Source organism: Lissotriton helveticus, chromosome 3_1 (genome assembly GCF_964261635.1).
Source record: "Lissotriton helveticus chromosome 3_1, aLisHel1.1, whole genome shotgun sequence".
In the NCBI taxonomy this organism is placed as follows: domain Eukaryota; kingdom Metazoa; phylum Chordata; class Amphibia; order Caudata; family Salamandridae; genus Lissotriton; species Lissotriton helveticus.
The window spans coordinates 334,172,647-334,194,058 of record NC_136061.1 but is presented as its reverse complement, the minus strand read 5'-3'; the positions used below and the strand labels follow the sequence as shown (position 1 = coordinate 334,194,058).

At 44.8% G+C, this 21,412-nt stretch overlaps 1 protein-coding gene across 2 annotated transcripts in view; it reads left to right on the top strand.

Moving 5' to 3' along the window:
• Positions 1-21,412, top strand: part of LOC144822436 (transient receptor potential cation channel subfamily V member 1-like) — a 572,663-nt gene that overhangs the window by 427,379 nt on the left and 123,872 nt on the right. For both annotated transcript variants that reach the window (XM_078679954.1, XM_078679956.1), the window contains exons 5-6: positions 2,677-2,817; positions 19,595-19,893. In XM_078679954.1, coding sequence (XP_078536080.1) covers positions 2,677-2,817; positions 19,595-19,893 — 440 coding nt within the window. The remainder of the gene's footprint in view (positions 1-2,676; positions 2,818-19,594; positions 19,894-21,412) is intronic.

Genomic DNA, 21,412 nt, shown 5'->3' with positions numbered 1-21,412 from the left:
TCACATTGTTTAACCTCTTTTTTGTGGATCTCCCTACTAGCCTTGTCCAGGTAAATTCACATGCCCCAAAGCTGGGTAATATTCTGCCATTCTTCCTAATGTACGAGGGTGATTTAGTATTGCTTATTCGCACAAAAGTTGGTCTTCAATGGCTTCTGAACTTCACAGCCTCATACTCCAGCACAAATGCTATGGAAATCAACTTGAAAAAGTCAAAAATTATGATCCTGGGGACTCCATCATTGAACCTCTGTTAGGGGTATTTGGAAAATGATAAAGTAGAGGTAGTATCAGAATACACATTTTTGGCCATGCTATTCGATGGACAAGGCTCCTTTATGCGGCATCTGGAACATATGTGCCTAAAAGCCAACTCCCTCACCACAGCCTTCAAATGTCTAAAGTCAGTGATAGTGACATCGACATTCACACCTCTTCTGAAAATAATGCTGACCATATTACTTCCCACCATTGACAATGACAGTGAAGCACTAAAGGGCAGAGACGCTACTCATCTGGACAGAATGCTCAATAAACTCTTTAACTCGTTTTTTCTAAAACCACGTCATTTGTCTTCAGCCCAGTTGGGACTAAAATTTGGTCTAACCAAGCACTCTTTAGTGAGATAAGGAGGATTTCTTAAACTCTGCTACTATCTGAAGAATGAGATTCAATCACCAACTACTCACTAGTCAAGGTGACCGTAAACAATAGAATCAAGAGTTAGTGACTGCTTGCAGACAAGAAAGTGTCCACGCTGAGATAGCATGCTTGGCTTACAATAGCATCCTCTGACTAACTAGCACCTCAACCGTACCTTGGCACATCCATCAAAGCACAGACCAAAACATCCAGTAGTGGCTCCTCCACTAAGGCGTTACCCTACTGCGTTGATGCAGTGAAAGAAAGGAAAAATAAAATATTAACGTAATGTTATTCTCATTGTATTTTGTCCTGCTGTGGCAGGTTGGCGTGACAGGGCGGGATGCTCTGCACACAGAGCAGGGGAGGAGTGGTAGCACACTTCACATGTTCTCAGGCTGCATTACAGCCTGCGTGGAGGACATGCACAGGCCCCCAGTCCCTGGCTGAGTGCCTAACCACAGCGCTCAGACCAATCCCAAAGTTGCAGTGCAGTGTTGTGATGGGTCAGGGGAGCCAGGCTGCTTACTGTTCTATTCCCGACGCGAGCAGGGACGACAGAAAGACGCAGTAGTGAGGTATGTTTTTTTTTTAATATCCTGTTACTCACCTCTAGCCCCCCACCCTGCTACCCCCTATCCATGCCGTCCGCTACTAAAAATATATTTTCTGAGCTATCTTCTGGGTTGTCTACTGTAACGTTTATATTTACCATCCTGGAAATGCTACTGTCAGCAGAGATTTGTATATGCAAAGCAAACATGGAGGAGTGAAAAACGATATTAAGGTCAGCATTTAACCAGAGGGGGCTCCACCGCTGCTGGCCAGCCATCGTAGCCTGTTTCAACTCCTCAGACATTCGGCAGGTGATAAAATACTAACCCTGGGCGAAGTACTACGCTACGCTCGCGTAGTTTGCAAAGTTTGCGCTACTTCACACTATGCAAATTATATGTAGCACAGTGCAAACACGCGTAGCAGTCATTTTTTGCTTGCTCGCGCCCCTCAACATCAAGTTGGCGACCGCGAGCAAGCAAAATTACATTCTGGCGAGACTTTTTCCGCGCGATCAGCAGCATCAAGTTGCCAATCGCGAGTGTGAAAAATAAACCTCCGGGTGATATTCTCAACGCGGGGAGTTCAGGTTTCTCATTGCGAGTGGTCATGTATGCTCGCGACCGCTAGCGATGAGAAACTACTAGTCCGCATTGAGAAAGCTGATGCTCGATTAGAAATCTACTCGAGCGGCAGAAAACGACCGCTTGTACTGTGCAAGATGAAGTTTGCACTGATTGCACAGTGCGGACAAGCATCCGGCACTGTGCAATCAGTGCGAATATCATTTTGCACAGTACACTACGCAGTTCGCGTGGCTCGCAAAGTGCACTTCGCGTAGCGCTACTAAGTGAACTAAGCCCAAGGTTATAAAATACCTGACTAGATCAGAAAGTCAGCCATCTAACTGACTATACAACATCTGTGAACATTCCGGCACTCTGGATTGGCTTTTGCACACCCAGCCACTCTATTACGAAAAAAATTTAAATATAAAAAGTTATCAGCCAACCACAGGGAGATGTTTAATCAAACAATGAATTACACGCTTAAAATGTATATTCTGTACAGCTTCTTTTTTCTCAGCACTTTAAAAAAAAAGTTTGAATGAATGTCTTTGTCCAATACTTTTAGTGCAAAGATGTAATGAACTAGGCAATTAAATAAAAAATAAACTTGAAACAATAGGTGCTGGGAATGCTGCTAAGTTTGTGAGCACTCCACAAATTCGGATTTGATTTTTTCCAGACATCATGAGCTATCATCAACAACAGTGAAGAGATTGTTAGTACCGTAGATAAAGTGGCATTTTCCACAGCAGGGCCTAGTTTGATGCTTATAGGGTCTCTCTGGGACCCTCTTGTAAAGGCTCCCGAGGTGGTTGTGTGCTTCTGCGTTAATTTTGCAGGTGACCTGATTGTTGGAACAAGACTGTACCAGACGATGCTCTTCCCCTCATGATGTCTTCTGTCTCCACAGGTCAGACGGCTTTGCACATCGCCATTGAGAGGAGGAACATGTACTTGGTGGATCTTTTGCTGCGCTACAAAGCTGACATACACGCCAAAGCAGAGGGGGACTTCTTCAAGACAAAGAAACAAGACTCAGGGTTTTATTTTGGTATGCTGATGTGTTAGAAACTACTTTCATTTATGTTTTCTTTACTGTGAACAATGTCCACAACGGCATCTGAAATGTACACTTCCCTGCTGAGACACAAGAGGAAGAGATGCATTTTGAGAGAGTTATACAGGTTAGTCCAGAGAGGGATTCTGGTAGACAGCAGAGGTGGGGAATCGCCTGTAACTCAGACCTGAGCAATATTTGAGGCTAAGTATGATGCATCTGGTGGTACCCAGTGCTTCATTTGTCAAAGAATGAGCGCCGGTGTTCTCAAAGCTCTGCCGGGAAGCCGGGGGCCGTCGCTGTTAATTATCTGCACGCCGAATACCACAGCTGCGTAGTGTTACATTCACCTCTGGCCTCTTTTATCCACTATCAGACACTGATGCCCCTTTTTTTCAGTCTTGCACTTACTGCTTTCTTCCTTTGTGCCCGTGTTCCCATCTTTCTCTTCCTCCCTATTTCCTTTGTGTGTATTTTTTTCTCTCTTGGTAGCGTCAATAACTGACGAAAAAGTAAATAATGCAGGTGTGCACCATTGGGGACCATCGGCTCAAATTAAGCACTGGTACTGCCTACTTCTGTTTTTTCTATGCATTTCAGAGAAAATCATTCACATAGCTGAGACAAGGAGCCACAGGGATGTGGAAAAGCAGACACAGCATACGTACACATTGCTTTTATTTTAGTGCATCCTCCTGAACTCCAAGGGGCAGATTTACAAGCCCCTTGCGCCACTTCTGCCTCACTTTTCCCAAGTTAAAAATTACGCAATAGTGGCGCAAGGGCCTGGTAAATAAGCCCCCAACTTGCTACCATATTGTTGAATTCTGATGGACCCAAACGGAGGCATTTAGCAACTTTGAAAACTTCTTAATAAATATAAGGTAGGCTACGCCTTAGAGTATTTTGAACACCTAATATCAACTTAAATGCCCTAAGTGTGGTAAAGCTCATACCATTAGGTATATTTCAACAGGTAAAACCTCCCAGAATTTAACAAGGGGAATGGACCTGGGGGCTTATTTACAAGCCTCTTGCGCCTCCTGTGCGTCACTTTTAACATGTGGCATTGCATATCTGGGGGCTTATTTATAAGTCCCTTGCACCGCCGGTGCGTCACTTTTAACATGGGAAAAAGTGACGCACCAGCGGCGCAAGGGGCTTGTACATAAGCCCCCTGGTTTTCACCCGGATATGCTATAAGGCATTGCATATCTGGGGGCTTATTTACAAGCCCCTTGCGCAGAGCCGGCTCTAGGGTGGTGAACTCAGTGCGACCGCCTCGGGCGTTGACTTGGGGTGGGGGCGTCATTTTTGCAAATGTGCATTATCATTTTAAAAGCTCCTGCTGCCTCTTTCCTGGCCTCCAGCAACTTTCAGACATCAATTAAAATGTCAAGAGAAGTCCGGTGATTAATCGCCTGGAAAGGGACCAGAGGTTTGTCTTTTGGAAGTTTTGACTCATCCTAAGGTAGCACAGAAGGTTAAAATGCCTGCTGCTAAGAACGTGTACCATGCAGATAAGGAAATGCATATAATGTAAATAGTTCAGTGGGTTATTGCTTCTGTAAGAGAGCTCCTTTTGTTACTTGTCCTTTATAAGTCAAAATCCTAATAGAGAACATTGAGTTATTAACGGTCACCCTAAAGCCGCATGCAACTGAAAGGAATATGTTCGAGCTATATGTTTTTTTGTCCAGCCTTTTATTATCTTAATCTTGCCAAAAGAGTTCATTTGGGTAGAAAACAATATTTTTTATGAAAGAGAACCCCTAACAATGATGTTATGCGAGGAGGAGCTTGGCGGGCATCCGTGATGGCCGCGTGAGCACAGCGCTCTCCGGACCCCCGCCACTCCCAGCATGATATCCTGAACATATCCTGATTCTTCACGAGGATTTGTGTAGAGGACGCTGGGCTGATCTTCCTGGGATTTTTGGAATTTGATTTGGACCCGGGGCGCCGAAGATACGACGACTCGAACTTTCGGGGTCCGCCCTTGAGGTGCGCCCGGGACTGGGTGCGGCACTGTGGCCGTCTTGGAGTTGAACAACAGCGGCAGGGGGATTGGACTTGTGGGTCCCCCTCCTAAGTTTCGGTTTCGATTCTGCCTCAGACTGAGACAACTGGCAGGGGAGTCTGGCCTTTGCTGGGTCCGGCGCACGAGACGGCTGTCGGGCCTTTGACTAGCTTATTCTCCTTCCAGGCTAGTTCACTCCTAGTGGTAATCTCTCGCCGCTGCTTTTTGGTCCCGACGCCTTACTTCCCTGCGGCCATTTCCATCGGGTCGAGTAAGTCTCCTGGTGACGCAGTCTCCGACATGGCGGGCAGAGGGGACCGAGAGACTCGGAAGACCAAGACGCCCCTGCGTGGGGGCCCGGTCCAGTCCAATGTTATGGACCGTTACACCCATTCGAAGGGGTCCCCTGGAGCCGCCCTGCCTGGCCCAAGTGTTGTTGACCACATTGTGGACGCGTCAACTGAGCCGTCCTTGCAGGACATCATGGGCGCCATTTCTGGCATGAAGGAAACAATAGGCCAACAGTATGAAGCTTTGGCCCACAAAATCGACACCGTGGCCATTGATGTGAACTTGATTCGGGCCGACCTATCTAAAACCAATGAGAAGGTGAAGTCATTGGATCTCAAGTCATCCAGCCTCACGGCAGACGTCTCGGAGATACAGACGGAGATTGGCAATCTCCGTAGGGTAAACGTTTTCATGACCCGGCGCCTGGAGGACTTTGAGAACAGGGCACGTCGCTGTAATGTGCGTGTGGTTGGCGTTCCGGAGAATCCAGACCCGCACTCTGTTGATCTCCTGGTCGAGGACCTGATCCAGAACTACCTCTCTCCGTCTGGGTTGAGTAAATTCTTTGCAGTGGAACGTGCCCATCGTGTTCCGGGAGGCCTGGGTAAGCCGGGCGCCCCGCCGAGGCCTATTGTTGCGAAACTCTTCCACTATAGGGATCGGGACGCTATCCTGCAGGCATCGCGCGTGAAGGGCCCGGTGGCCTTTGAGAATGCCACGGTGAACTTTTACCCGGACTTTTCTCAACAGGTGCAGAAACAGCGTATGGGCTTCCGTGGAGTCAAGAAGCGCCTCCGGCACATGGGATTGCGCTATGCTATGCTTTTTCCGACCAGGCTGCGAGTTGAGTACAATGACCGAACCTTTTTCTTTGATCGGCCTGATTCAGTGAATGACTGGCTGGACTCTCTGCCGGACCGACCTCCTGCGACTGAGCCCGCCGACCTCCCGAGTGGTGCTGAGGGTGGTGTAGAGAGCTGAACTACTTGTCTATGCCCGGGTCTTCGTGTAGAGTGACTTCTTCTGGGATTTTATGCCCAAGTACCTCTACTGTCTGTGTGTTCTCCTCGTTATTTGTCTTGATCGGGGTGGCGGGTGGGCCAGGGCCTTTCCTCCTCTGGGGTCTTTTTGTAGAATGGGGGTTCTTGGGCGACAGGCACACTGCATGTTGGGGTGGCTTTTTAGCTTCTTGCAGGGGTGCAGGGTGGGGGGTGTTTCCTTGATTGTTGGGGGGTGGGTGGATGGGAAGTTTGATGTTTGTGTTTTGTTTTATCAAGGCGATTCTATCTTGCTAATGATGTTTTTGATGTCATGCTCATTGGGGGAGGGTTTCGGCGTTGCTGTGTGGGGTGGGGGGTAGCGGGTTGAGATTTATTTCGTGGAATGTCAATGGTCTGGGGGATCGTATTAAGCGGGGTGTAGTGTTGCGATGTCTACAACGTTTGTCTCCGGATATTGTTTTTCTACAGGAGACTCATTTGGTGGGCAATACATGTCGTGCAATGAATAGGTGGGGCTATCGCCTCGCCGCACACTCGGGGTTTACCACGGGTTCCAGGGGGGTGGGTATCCTTGTTCGGGCTTCCCTCCCCCTGGCTATTGATGATGTGATCCTTGATGATCGGGGGCGTTACGCCGTCCTCGTGGGACGCTATGAGGGTCGGACCCTTTCCTTGTTTGCAGTTTATGTGCCACCCGGTCTACAGACCTCTACCTTTTCCGATTTGGGCCGGGTGTTGTTGAACCTCCCTGATAGTACTCTTTTCATAGCAGGGGACTTTAATTCTGTGTTCTCCGGTCTATGCGATCGTCACCCCCCTAGGGACACTCCTTCGGCCCAACAGTGGCTGGGCGGGTTTCTGGATACGTTTGGCTTGGTGGATTGCTGGAGGCTTATGCATCCTACTCAGCTTCAATACACTTTCCATTCTGGGGCCCATGGGAGTTTGTCTAGACTGGATTATTTCCTGATGCCTGCGGCGCAGTCGCCGGCGGTTCGCGAGATTAGACACCTCCCCCGGGGCATCTCTGATCATTCACCGCTCTGGCTTTGTTTTGAGGTGGGGGTGGAGGCGGCGGGCCGGGTGGCTCCTATCAACCCATGGTACCTCACCTCCCCCGAGACCCGCAGTCTCTTGATTAAGTCTTTGGACAACTATTTTCTAGACAACGAGGGGTCCGTCTCCTCTGCGATATCCCTGTGGGAGGCCTTTAAGACAGTGATTCGCGGGCAGGCCCTTTCCCTTATTGCTGAATCTAAAAAGGCGAGGAATCGGGAGGTGGTGGACCTTGAGAGGGAGATTGCTGAGATAGAGGCTGACCTGGAGTCGGATGTTACACCTGGTAAACTCCACGCCCTGGGTCTGAAACAATTTTCTTATAGGTCTTTGGTTACAGATGCGGCTAAACTGATGTTTCGAGAGCAACAGGGTCGCTTGTATGATGTGGGGGACAAAGCGGGTAAGTTGCTGGCATGGTTGGATAAGAAGGAGAGGGCGAATCGTGTGGTGCCTGTGATTCAGACTTTGAGTGGTGTGAGAGTGACCGACCCGGTTGGAATAGTTGAATGTTTTGCGGACTATTTTCGTGTGGTTTATTCCCCTGTGTCTGAACGGGATGTTGATGACTCTCGCCTTTTGTTGCGTGATATAGCTCTGCCCAGTGTTTCCGATTTAGACCGAGTCTCTTTGGAGTCCCCTTTCACTACGGACGAGATAGCGACGGCCATTCGCTCACTCCGTTCGGGCAAAGCTTTGGGCCCGAATGGATTGCCAATTGAATTGTACAAGCTACGTCCTGATAAGGTGGCGCCCTATCTTCGCACCATGTTTTTGGAATCCCGGGAGCGGGGTATTCTCCCATATGATCAGCGTCTGGCCACGATTGTTGTTATTCCCAAAGAAGGTAAGCCTCGGGACCTTTGTTCGTCTTATAGGCCCATTTCCCTGTTGAATGTTGAACTCAAGCTTCTGGCTAAGCTTCTGGCTACCCGCCTCTTGACGGTCATCGGTGGCTTGGTTCATCCGGATCAATCCGGATTTATCCCGCATCGCAACACGGCTCTTAACCTACGTCGTCTCCACGGTGCTGTTGCGAGGGCGGGGCTTCTGACGGAGCCGGCCATTTTGACTTCGCTAGACGCTTCGATGGCCTTTGATACGGTAGAGTGGCCCTATCTTTGGGCAGCTCTTGAGAAATTTGGTTTCGGACCTGAGTTTATTGGTTGGGTGAAATTGTTATACGCCGAACCCTTGGCACAGGTAGTGGTAAACGCTCGGGTTTCTGTCCCCTTCTGCCTTGGTAGAGGGACCCGTCAGGGATGCCCCTTGTCTCCGTTGCTTTTCGCACTTGCCCTGGAACCGTTAGCTGCGTGGCTTCGATGGGAACCTTCACTCAAGGGGATCCGTTGGTCACCGGATTTTGAAGACCGCGTCTCGCTTTACGCGGATGACATTCTTCTGTATCTTACTTCCCCGCGTAAATCTTTAAATGTCTTATTTGACGTTCTTACTTCGTTTGGTGCTAACTCAGGTCTGGTTATTAATTGGGCTAAGTCCTGTGTGTATGTTCTCTCGGGTGTTTTGCCCCCATTACCGGACAGATTTCCTATCCAGGTCGTCCAGTCTGGCTTCAAGTATTTGGGGATCTTTATTACGCTGGACTCTTCACTCCGGTTCGAGCGTAATCTCCTCCCCCCGCTTCTTAGACTGCGACTGGATGTGGCCCGCTGGCGTAAACTACCCCTGTCTCCTCTGGGCAGGGCTGCCCTTTTTAAAATGATGTCTTTGCCACGATTCCTATACGCTCTTCAGAATTCTTTTGACGACGTTCCCGCTACCTATTTCCGAGAGATCGAGAGTCTTCAGAGGCAACTGATCTGGGACGGGCGTCCATGTATCGCCCTTGCGAAACTTACTATCCCTTGGTACGACGGGGGCATGGCGCTCCCCGATATCAAGAGATAATATTGGGCTACCCAGCTGTCTGCCATTAACCACGCAATGTATTCCCCGGGTCGAGATCCGGCCTTTGAGATGGATAGACTCCAGCTGCCGGGAGGGGATTTTAATAGAGCGCTTTATTCCAGATCGGCTGGGCGCCATCTTACGGGCCCGTCCAGGACCGCAGTCAATGTGTGGCGCGCCGCGAATGTGAGTTTGGGATGGGAGAACCGACTGACAATGGCGACTCCGCTTTATGCTTCCGAACGTTTGGGATGTCTCTGGTCTACTAAGGGCTTTCACCGCTGGGATATGATTGGGATATGTAAAGTGGGTGATGTCTGTGTGAAGGGTAGAGTGAAGTCTTTCCAGGCCCTTAAGGCCGAATATGACTTGAGTGATAGAGAGTTTTTTCGATATCTGCAGGTCCGGCATGCTCTGGCCTCAGTTCTGACTCCTGATGTGACCCTACCCGAGTCCTCCCCCTTTGAGGATCGCATACTGGATGGACACCTGCCCGATAGCACTATCTCCCTGATTTATAAGAAACTGATTAACAATCGCGCTGACTTACTGCTCCGACTTCGGGAGGTTTGGGTCGGTGATGGGTTGGACTTGGATGACGAGGATTGGCAGTCGGCACTCTCTTCTCCGAAAGAGGTCGCCATCCCCGCCCGTCTTCGTTTGGTTCAACTTAAGATCCTCCACCGGGTGTATGTAACTGGTCCGCGTCTGGTAGTAATGGGTTTTTCCCCGGATGGCTTATGGAAACGTGGTTGTGGGATGAGTGCTACATTTCTGCATATTCTTTGGGAGTGCCCGGTGGTAGCAGCCTACTGGATTGATGTGCTTGCGGTGATGACTGTTGTGACTGGTATTACCCTGCGGCCTGAGGCCCGACGATGCCTGTTGAATGTGTGGGAACCCACCGACTATTCTGTGGCCCAGACCAGATGGGCGACCTTGGGATACATGGTCGCGAAGCGGGACATTGCGCAGCTCTGGGGCGCATCCAGACCTCCCGACGTCTCGGTGTGGGAGGATAACATGGACTGGTCCATGTTCCGTGAGAAGACCGTCTATGTAGCTAGGGGCAGACCCAGGGCGTGGACAAAGATTTGGGGTCAGTGGAACGAATATCGTGGAGACATTTGTACCCCTCCCTTGGTTGACACTCCCGATGTTACCCTATCTCCCTAGGCTGGCGTTCCCGAAGTTTTTCATACTGTTCTAGGATTTTCCTGTCCTCCCCGCTGTCCCCCCCCCCAGCCTTGCCGAGTCCCATTGATTGTGCTTTCGTCTTCCTGATTAGTGGCTTTCCCCTCCGCCTTCTGGGCTGACCTTGATTAATGTGCATTCGCCTTGTTTAGAGTTTGTTGTTGTTTTTTATGTTTAATATAGAAAATTGTTATGTCCTGTCCTATGTTTTGAGCAATATTTGGTATCTGATTTGTGCCTGGCCACGGAAGTGATCGTTTGCTTCTTATGTTGTGCGTTGCTCTTAGCGGCCAGCCCGTGTGGTTGTAGGCCCATCTTTGTAATTTTTATTTGATTGCTCAATAAAAGTTTTTCACCAAAAAAACAAACAAAAAAAAAAACAATGATGTTATGTTTTAAATTTGAATTTGTGCTTTTCCTGAGTAAGAACTTAAATTATATGGCATTCCAATATTGATGACATGCCACTCCTACACTACACCTTGTAGTTCTGTCTGATGTATCATTTACAATAGACTGATTTACACACATATGATTGTCTCTGTGCAATATGTGTGTGTGGTGTAAAGTGCTCTGACACCTTGCACTGGTATGAAACTAAATTAATCTGAAAGACAGTGGTTTTGGAGACCTGAGAGGCATCGTTAAAGGGTGCTGGTGAGGGAGTCCGTGGCAGAGGTGGTCATTTGAGGGTGCCAACAGACATTGTCGCACAGCGCGCCACCAGCACTAAAGCCGGCCATTCCCTTGCGCCACCCTTACTTCACTTTTTCCAAGTTAAAAATTATGCAAGGGGCTTGTAAATCTGCCCCCTGGTTTCTATTGAACTGTCCATTATATATAAGTAGCAATTTGTCTCAACATTAGAAGCGTGATGACCTGGTTTTGGTGATGTGTCTTTTTATTTCCTTGATTCAGTTTTTCATCGTTGGGTCGGATTGAGTCAAAGTTATAGGCATGATTTCGTTGATGGGGACCTGCGTGTGCAAAACGAAATTCGTTTTGCTTTTTTTATTTCAAAGCGCACGTAGGTCCCCATCAACGAAATAAGCCCACACCACGGAGAAATCATCCCCCTTCTCTGCAGCACACACAACTGCCCGGTAGCCAGTCCGGCCCTGGTTATAGGTAAGCGCCTTGAGCAACTGCCACAAGCACTAGGAGGTATTAGTGGGCCTCAAAGTGAATATAAGATCAATATGTTTTTGTTTTGCAGCTTTGGGGTCCTGATAAGAACTCTGGACCAAGTGAGAGTTCAAAAAGCGTAGACCATTTGTTCTCCAGCCATAGGAATTTAAAATAGAGTGTAAATGTTAAAAAATTGGTTTATCCATAAGTTTCTCTACTGTGTACCATGGCTGTTGTTGTAAATAATAACTAAAAAAGTTTTTGTTTATGAAATTCTATAGGTTGTGTGTGTGTGTTGAGTGGGTAATGAAAGAAAATGAGAGTATGAAGTGAGGATGGTAATGTAGAATGTTATACTTTAGAAAAATTAAGACTTTGTAAAAAATAAGATGATGTTTTGAGGTATAATGTATATGTAAATATAATGTTCAGTAAATTGTTTACATTTTGGTATGTGAAGTAAGTAAAAGAAAAAGAAAAAGATTAATTTCAGACGGAATAGGAAGTCTACGGTACATGTTGTTGGATTTTCAATATGTTCACCTTCTAATGAAAATATAAGTGGTTTAGCAGTATTGGCAGTTGTTTAGTTTTGTTATTGCAAGAAATCTTGCGGCGCTGCCCTGCATCAAAAGAAAAGGGCAGGAAGGCGCTGTGTCTATGAGATAAGGCTCGTTCCTGTCCTTTTTCCCTGTGCTGGTGCACAATGGGCTACCATGCGCCAACGCGCGCACCCTTGCGTCATGGTGGAAGGGTGTCTGCTTTGTTGGGGTGATTGGCTTTGTGCAGGAAGGAACACCTTCCTGCACAAAAACAATCACAAGAGGTGTTTCCTCTTTCTATGCGTTCTGCAGAATGCAGCACACATAGAAAGAGGAAAAGCCAAGGAGAAATAGGGATATTTCTCCTCGTTTGCGCTTCCCTAATGCCGCCCCTGCAGTGCAGAAATCAGACACTTTCCCAGGTTTACGATTCCTCGTAAATCTGGGAATGCTTCAGATTCTCTCTGTGTTGTGTGGGAACACCCACAGCAACACCGATGGAATGTTTTGGTCCATAGACCACTGCCTATTCTTAAAAAAATTAAACTTTGGATGTTCAACTTTTTTTTAAACGCATTCTGTGTTCATTTAAGGAAAATTGGCTGCCTTAAAAAAAAAAAAGATTGCTTTATTTAAAAGCAATCACAGACCTGGTGGTCTACTTCCTTTAGCAGGCTACCATCCTTGTGATGGCTGAAATTTTTAATGGGTCTCAAATGGGGACCTACCTGATTAATATTCATGAGGTAGGTCAATTTGCGACCCATTGGGAATCGCTAATTAGAAGTTATACGTTTTCTTAGATAAGAAAATTAGATTTCCTAATTGTGATCCTGTAAAAATCGCAATTTGGAAATCGCAATTCCTACTACATGTATATCTGGCCCTTATTTATTTATTTATTTATAAACAGTTTTATATAGCGCGTACGTGACCCATGGGTATCAGAGCGCTTAACATCATGTGGTATAGAATACAAATGCAGTGTACAAAGAGCAGAAAAACATGCTGACTTAGAAAATGGCGATTTAGACATAGTAATTACTATAGGTTAATATCTTGATATACAACATATAAGGTATTGATTCAAGACCTGAGTTAATAAAATTCTGAGGTAGAATTTTTTTGAGGTTAAATCAGATCCTAAGGTCATAAAATCCATGATAAGTCTTCGGTTTCGATTATGTTGTTTATGGGAGGAACTTGCTCATAAGAAAGATCTTTATTTCTTTCGTGAATGTTGTCGTGTTTCTAATTTTTCTGATGCTTGCAGGGAGGGAGTTCCAAATCCTGGGAGCTACGCCTGAGAAAGTCCTTTCATATGTTTTTTTCTTCTTAAAGATAGGAGGTTTCAGGAGCAGATAATTGGCATTCCTGACAAGTCTGTTTCTTCCTGTGATTTCTATTTTGTGGGCGAGATATTTAGGTGTGTTGTGATAAATTGCTTTATGGGTTATACAAGCCATTTTCATCTGTACTCTGGCTTCAAATGGTAACCAATTTAAGGCCTTCAAGTGAGGTTTTATGTGGTCAAATTTCCTCGAGCCTGTAATTAGCCTTGCCGCTGCATTGAGGCAGGCTTTTAGGGTTCAGTTGAAATTTTTGGTAGACCAGCCAGTGTTGTACAGCCATATCCGATCCTGGAGATAACCAGTGAATGCACCGCTAGTTTCAGATCTGCCTCCGTTAAAAAAGATTTCATCTTTCTCAGATAGTTCAAGTGGAAACAAGCGTTTTTTGCCATGGAGTTAATGTGCGTTTTCATATCCAGGTTCTCATCCAGAGTGATTCCGAGGGATTTCGCCGAGTCCACTAGGGTTGGGATGCAATTTAAAGCTGTAATCATTTTGGACCATTCTTTCACTAAGGATTGATTTTTATGTGGTGAGATGAGCAAGAATTCTGTTTTGTTAGCGTTAAGCTTGAGATGCTTGTTCGTTAACCATTTCATCGATAGATTGAGGGCATCGTTCATTGTGGTTATGTCTTCCAAGCTAGCAATCTTGATGTACAATTGCGTGTCATCTGCATACATGTGGTAGGATATTTTTGACTTCCGTAGAATTTCTGTAAGAGGTTCGATGTATAAATTAAACAGAGAAGGAGATAAGGTGGATCCTTGCGGCACTCCGAGTGTGTTTGGGCATGAAGGCGATAGTGCTTGGTTTACTAGGAATCTCTGAGTTCTGTTCTTTAAAAATTATTCGAACCATTTCAGTACCATGCCTGACATTCCCATCCTAACATGGAGTCTGTTCAGTAATTTTTCGTGATTGACTGTGTCAAATGCTGCTGACAAGTCTAGGAGGATGAGTAGACAAGATTGATTTCTATCTAGTGCTTGAAGTGCATCATCAACAATGTGTAGGATTGCTGTTTCCGTGCTGTGGTTAGCTCTGAATCCTGATTGGTAGTCATCTAGTAAGGAGTAGGTGTAGATATGTTTATTCAGCTGATTCTGTACACATTTCTCTATGAGTTTGGCGAGAAAAGGGATGTTGGTCACTGGGCGATAATTGTTTGGATCTGTTGGGTCCGCTGTGGGTTTTTTGATGATCGGGACTACTTGTCCCGTCTTCAGGCTTTCAGGCAGGCACCCCTGTGTGAGTGAGGCATTTATGATGTCAATCCATATTGGAATCATATTATGGCTAATTTCTTTCAGGCATGGTAGTGGGTCGTTATAATGGTTGTTGGGTTTCGTGGTTGCAATTATTTTGGCAATTTCAGTCTGGTCTAATGGTTCGAAGGTGTTCCAGTGGGCATTGTTTTTAGTCATCATGTTCTCAAAATTCGGAACAGAAGGTAATGTATTAGAGTTGTCTTTGATATTATCTGAGGCGGTCTTAAGCTCTTCTTCCAACTTATTGGCTTTGTTAATGAAGAAGGTAGAAAATTCATCGCAGCTTAGTTGTGTTTTAGTAACCTAATGGACAGATTTTGCAAGTTTGTTAGATTGTTGTTTTATGATTTCGAATATTTTACGAGGTCTTTTTTTGGTGTTATCCAGTTCAGTTCTGATAAATTCCTTTTTAGTGTTAATAATCTTCTTGTTATATTCATTTCTGATTTTTCTGAGTGATTTCAGTGTAGGGGAGGAAGGGTGTTGTCTCCATATTCTTTCTGCTCGTCTCAAATTTCGTATTTCTTCGTTCAATATTCCATTGAACCATGTATTTTTATTCTTTTCCGTTACTCTTTTTAATTTGAGTGGTATGGTGTCATTGACTATTTTTGTTACTGTGGAATTGTAGTGGTTCGTTAGATCGTTCACATTTATCAGATTGTCGGGTGGGTACAAGTCTCTCTGGCAGCTTTCAGCTAGCAAATCCATATTAGGGTATCTGGTATCTCGGATCCATTTTTTCATTTTGGTAGTTTGTGTCGTTTTTATTTTCTCCTGTGATGGTATTCGGAAGGTTATGGCGTGGTGATCTGACCAGTCGTACTTTTCAATGGAGAGTATTGAGATGTTCTTCGAGATAATCCAGTCCAGTGTAGCTCCTTTTGAGTGCGTTGGTTGATGACAAGCTTGGTATAGTTTTAGGTCATTTAAAAATTCTTTAAAGGCGTTGACCTGTTTGTCGTTGTTGTCGTTCCAATGAAGATTGAAATCACCTAAAAATATATTGTTGATGTGAGCATTGGCGTTGGTAGTGATGATCTCCATCATTTGGTCAATGAAATCCATATTGTTTCCTGGTGGGTGGTATAGGGCGTGTATGTTGCAGATATGTTTGTTAGCCGATCTTACTGTGAGCCCTAGGTATTCGCATGATTCTAGGGGATCTGATTGAAATTGGCCAACTTCAAAAGTCGATTTATGTATACAGGCAATACCTCCCCCTGTCCTTATCTGCCTGCCTAGTCTTAATATGTTGTATTGCGGTGGTACCAGAAGGTCCATGACTGGTGATGACCAGGTTTTCGTCAGGATTGTTATGTCTATTTCTTGATTGATGATGATGTTGGCTATATCCGATGCATGTTTTGCCGCAGAACGACAGTTGAGAAGCAGACATTTTAGAGATTTCTCCGTTCTGTCTGTGGTCATGGTTAACGGATCTGTGGATATTTGGATTTGTTGTAAGTTGTTGAAGTTTACTTTATTTTCCTTCCTTGTAGATGTTCTGTTTATGTCTATCGCTACTCTTTTGATTTCCTGAGTAATCATGGAGTTTGATGATTCATATTCCTGGAGAAGTGATGTTATGTCTTCTTCGGTTAGATGATTTTGGTTCCTATCTGGTCTGTTTTGTCTGTCTGTCAGTGGAAGAGATTTCTTATTGTTTATCGCTATGGAAGTATTTACTAGCTTTCCGATGAGTTCTACTTCATTCTGAGTCTTCTTTGTGATATCACATAGTTTTACAATCCCTTTCGTGGAGTTTTGTATATCTTGTGCTAAGTTGCTGATTTGTGTTTGGATCTCGCGAATTTTTCTCATGACCTTGGGTGCCGTAGTGTGCATAATCCTCTGTAGGTTCCTATTTTCTTTATTTATGATCCTGATTTTTCGTTTCGATTCGTGTATCATTGATTTCTTGCTCATTCCCTTCGGCCAATAGTTCTCTCTTTCCTTGATTTCTGGGTTAGCCGTTCTGTCAGGTATTGTTGTACCATTGTTATAATTATTGTTCTGAGTATTTTGTCTTCTCTCTGAATTATTCTCGATTGATGAGTTCCCAATTACGTCTATGGCTCCAGGTTGAGGGCCTTGTTCCCGTGAGTTATTCGATGGGTTATTCTTTTGTACATGTTCCTGTGGTTCTCTGGTTAGAGTAATATTTATCGTGTCGGATTCCGCTATGCTTATGTTGTCTGTTGGCGTGTCCTGGGGTTGTATTGGCCCGGTGCCTTCTCTTTGCCTAGCTTGATCCAGTTCTAGACGGACTTTGGTTGGGCCAGTATTTCTAGGGTTGTTGTCAGATGAGACTGGGTAGTCCGACGACAGCTTCTGGCATTGTGGTGGCCTAGTGGCTTTTATTTGTGTGGCTTGTTTCATTTCCTGGTAGTCTCTTACTGTAGAGCTACTAGTAGTGGAATTGTCTGGTGGATTGTCTGGTGGCCTAGTGTATTTTCTTTTTGTGGCTTGATTCAGTTCCTGGTGCTCTCTAGCTATTGAGCTACCTGTAGTGGAATTGTCAGGTGGGCCGGGGTTGTCTGATTCTGGGCTGCTCTGGTGGGGGAGTGGGCTCGATTTCTCCACAATTCTTTTTAGGGTAGGGAAGATGTTGTCGAATTTTTCCAGATCGTCGTTAGCGGCTTGGATCAACACTATTCCATTCTTAAAGATAGTTATGCAAATATCCGCTCTAAGTTTAGAAGATGCTCTGGTTAAGAATTTCGTTCCATGTGGGATGTTGGTGGTGGCTTTAATATGCAACAGGTTTGTGAAGGTATTGCGCCATTTCGCCCTTCTTCTGGTGAAGAATATCAAATCTTTCATGATGATCCCTTTATCCATACAATAGGAAGTGTCAGAGATCAATGTGTCTGGGTTTCTCCTCATTATGTTATGCTTACGTTTTTTGGCTGCATTTTTGGACAGATTTGAAGGATATTGCATATTGTAAGCGTTCATGCCTATTCTTTCCAGGTAATTATCGTCCATCTTGTGCTATGTGTTGGCGTTGTAGACCGAGAATTCTTTCTCCAAGTAGTATTGTAATTCTCTTAACATCAATTACTGGCTAATAATTATCACACATTATATTAAGTATTAAGATAATAGTATTATATAATTATATCAGGAGTTGTGAATAAATAGAATTATTTTAGTAATTGCGTTTTAGTAATTGCGTTATTGTTGTAATCCTTGGTATATTCTTGTTATAATTTCTTCTTCTCTGTATATTCTTCAGTATTCCACTAGCATGTGTTCTCACTATAAAGTTGAACAACTAGCTACATTTCAAGATGCCTGCCGTTTTGGTTATTTTTCTGTGGTCTGCAACCTTTCTCTCTTTCTACTTTTGACTTTGTCCTCTTTTTCTTTTTATCAACTGTTGGGGTCAGGGGTTGTTTCCTTCCTTCCTACCCAGTAAATATGTTAGTCCTCTTTCACTTGCTCCTGCCTCTGTAGTGGTGCCATTTTGAAATGCTCACTCTGTATGCAGTAGGGGCTATATTACCTTTCATTAATGTAGATAGTCACTTCAAAATGTCCTAAGCGGCCGTCATTTTAAAGTCAGGCGCGCCGCTTAGAGAATTATCATCCAGATTCTTTCATATAATGTATTTATTTCAGACTCTGCCCGTGTTGCTTTCACGATCGTCGGGTCCCTTCAAATAACAAATGTCATTTGGTGAACTTACGATCCGCTTCAGTTCCCGCCCCTAGTCTCGCTCTGGTGCCGCCTCTGAGCGTCTCCAGCGCTCACTTCGATCAACGACCCCCTTCTTCTCGCTCAGCGCACCTCTCCTCTCCCATAGCAATACCAGATCCTGGACTCATGGTCAACGTGGAGGGCATCTCGTTGTCAGCGCGGCAGAATGCCAGTGACTGTGAATGAATGAACTCCTGGGGCATGCGGCAATCCGCTCCTCCGGGGGGGGGGGGGGTTGATCAGGGATTTAAACTAAAAAATAGTTATCCCGAACCCCAGGAGCTCTCGTAGTGAGCTCCTATGCTGCGGCCATCTTGGACTCTTCGGAAGCATGTTTCACAGTTTTTCTACAATATATTTCTCAAAAATAATGATGATTTCTCCATAAGTGTGGCCTTTATTGATACTTCTTACAGTCATTGTACCATAATGCCTGTACTACAGCCTCTACAACCTTTCCTAGGGGAAGGCTCTGGTCTATGCTAATGTACAAACACAGGGGCATGCCGCTGTAACACATGGGAGCTCTACTACTTTCAGGGGGCCCCAAACTCTTTAAGGTCCATGAATGTTTGTGAGATATTGGAGACGTTGGTGCTGGCTCCTTATCACATTCTGCAGGGGGGCATCGTTTTGCATTACGAGACCTCTTGCATTTTATTTGAGAGCGAGCAGGAAGGCTGAGGGACTTAACCAGCAACAAAGTGAACAGTTTACAGAGCATCAAAGAAAGACCCTCACTTGTACTAATGCACATGTTTCCTTTTTCGGTGTCTGAGCATAGCTATCAGATACATTGGGCAAGGTGTACTATAGTGTGACAGCATACGTTTCTTCAGAATCTGGTGGTTGGAATAAGATGCTCCATGTAGGTATTCTGGTGCTTCATAAAGTTTACATTGTCGTGCTTCAATCTCTTCAGTTTGATTATGGTGAATGAGAAATTAAAATAGCTCCCAGTCTGGCTGTGCTTAAGCCTCTAGAGCTTCACATATTCTCTCAAACTTTAATGTCACCTCTTATAGAGTTCTACACTAGCAGGGCTGGACAGAATGACTGTATTACCACTACCACCACAGTGCGAGCAGAGACCTCAGCAATTTGATTGGAGGGTAGCAGATACCGCTTAGTGACTACTCATCCTTAAAAAGCCCAAATGACAAAATTTAATGATGACCACAATAAGATTGAAAATAAACACATAATAGGGCTATGTTTAAGTCAGTGTGGCAAGTCATACACTATTGTCTGTTTAAACCATTTGCAAACTATCAAACATCTTTAAATTATTGCTTTCACCAGGTGAACTTCCGCTCTCTTTGGCTGCCTGTACCAACCAACCAAACATGGTGCAGTTTCTACTGGACAACCCCTACCGCAAGGCTGATGTTGAAGCCCGGGACTCAGAGGGCAACACAGTGTTACATGCCCTGGTGATAGTTGCTGATGACACAGAGGACAACACCCAGTTTGTCACCAAGATGTATGATAGGATATTACTCAGCACCACCCGCATGTACCCCACCAAGAGGGTGAAAGAGCCAGTGAACTGGAATGAACTAACACCCCTCAAGCTTGCTGCAAAGTTGGGGAAGATAGAGGTGAGTCAGTAAAAGCAAAATACATTTTCTCTCCTGGGCCGGTCTATAAAGACTAGGTAGAACTACCTTACCAAAGTTGTCCGGCAAAACATTAGGGGGCAGATGTACTAAGTAGTGCACAATACAGCTCACCATCCAAAGCGCCATACTCTTTTCTGTTGAAAAGCCAGTGCTAGATGCAACATAGGCACCTAGGTCTTCTGTCAAAATACATGCAAAGAGCAGACAAATTTGCGGATCTGTTAATCATTGTTTATTAAAAAACATACACGTGTGAGGCATTGACCCTCAGAAAGCCTCAGTTCAACTTGCTGGTTTAGCTTACCCTCCCATAAATTGTTACTTTGCTGCATTTGCTGCATAGTTACAAAACAGAGAACATATCTCACTTTGCAAGAGTTTGTCTATGGAAGATTTCAAAAGGGTTAACCCACTGATCATAATTCCTGTTCCTCCATTGATTCTCAATGTTACTTCCAGAAGATGCATAGGATCACATTTTGAACCAATGTACTCGTGGTCTGAAAGAACTATAAAGGAAGGTGTTATCTTCTGGTGGCTATCACTTCTTTACGTCGAGTCAGTGGACTACCGGCTTTGTCAATGAATGTACAATGTTTACAAATGCACATACTACAAACCTGTGTGTATACAGTCAATTTTACGTAAGGTAGTCTCACATTTTGATGTTAACCAAAATATGAATTGCCTACTTTCTTTACTGATCCAAAAGTTGTGGCTGAAAGCTCATTTTGTAGTCTAGATGTTAGTACAACCTTATGCACTACATGGAATGTACCAGATTATTTCATTCCACAGCATATGTATACAGCATATTGTGTTTTCCTAACCACTTCATACAAGGACAGTTTCCAAATCATGCATTGCCAGATGAATAGTCAAATGCTTATCGTCAAACCCTCTTCTTCTGCTTCATGCCATTCACTCGTCAAAGGAAAGTGGGGGGTGCTTTTTTACAGTCTATACACAAACAAATAAATCTGGCCTCAGGGCGTCAATAGAAATATATGAATCACCTTTTAGTATATTCATGGTTTCTATTATTTGTGATGTTTTCCTAGGGCCATATATACAGTATTTAGGGATTGCAATTTCCAAATTGCAATTTTTTGGGACTCACAAGTAGGAAATCGCAATCAATAATGTACAAATACCTAGAAGTTGGTAAATGCAATTCCTAATGGGTTTGCAGTAGACCTACCTCATGAAAATTAATGAGGTAGGTCGGAATTAATGCAGCCAGCACAGGGATGGTGGCCTGATGGGGTGAGCAGACCCCCATGTCTGTGATTGCTTTTTAATAAAGCAAAATAATTTTTAAATGCCTCCCTTTTTCTATAGGGGAAAACAGAATGTATTTGGAAATAAAAAACTTAAACATTTAAGTTTCATTTTATAAGAGTAGGCAGTGATCCGTGGAACCACTGTCTGCTCCTAAAAATATTTCTATCAACATTTAGGGGCCTATTATGATTGCGGTTTTTCCGCATCCTCCGGG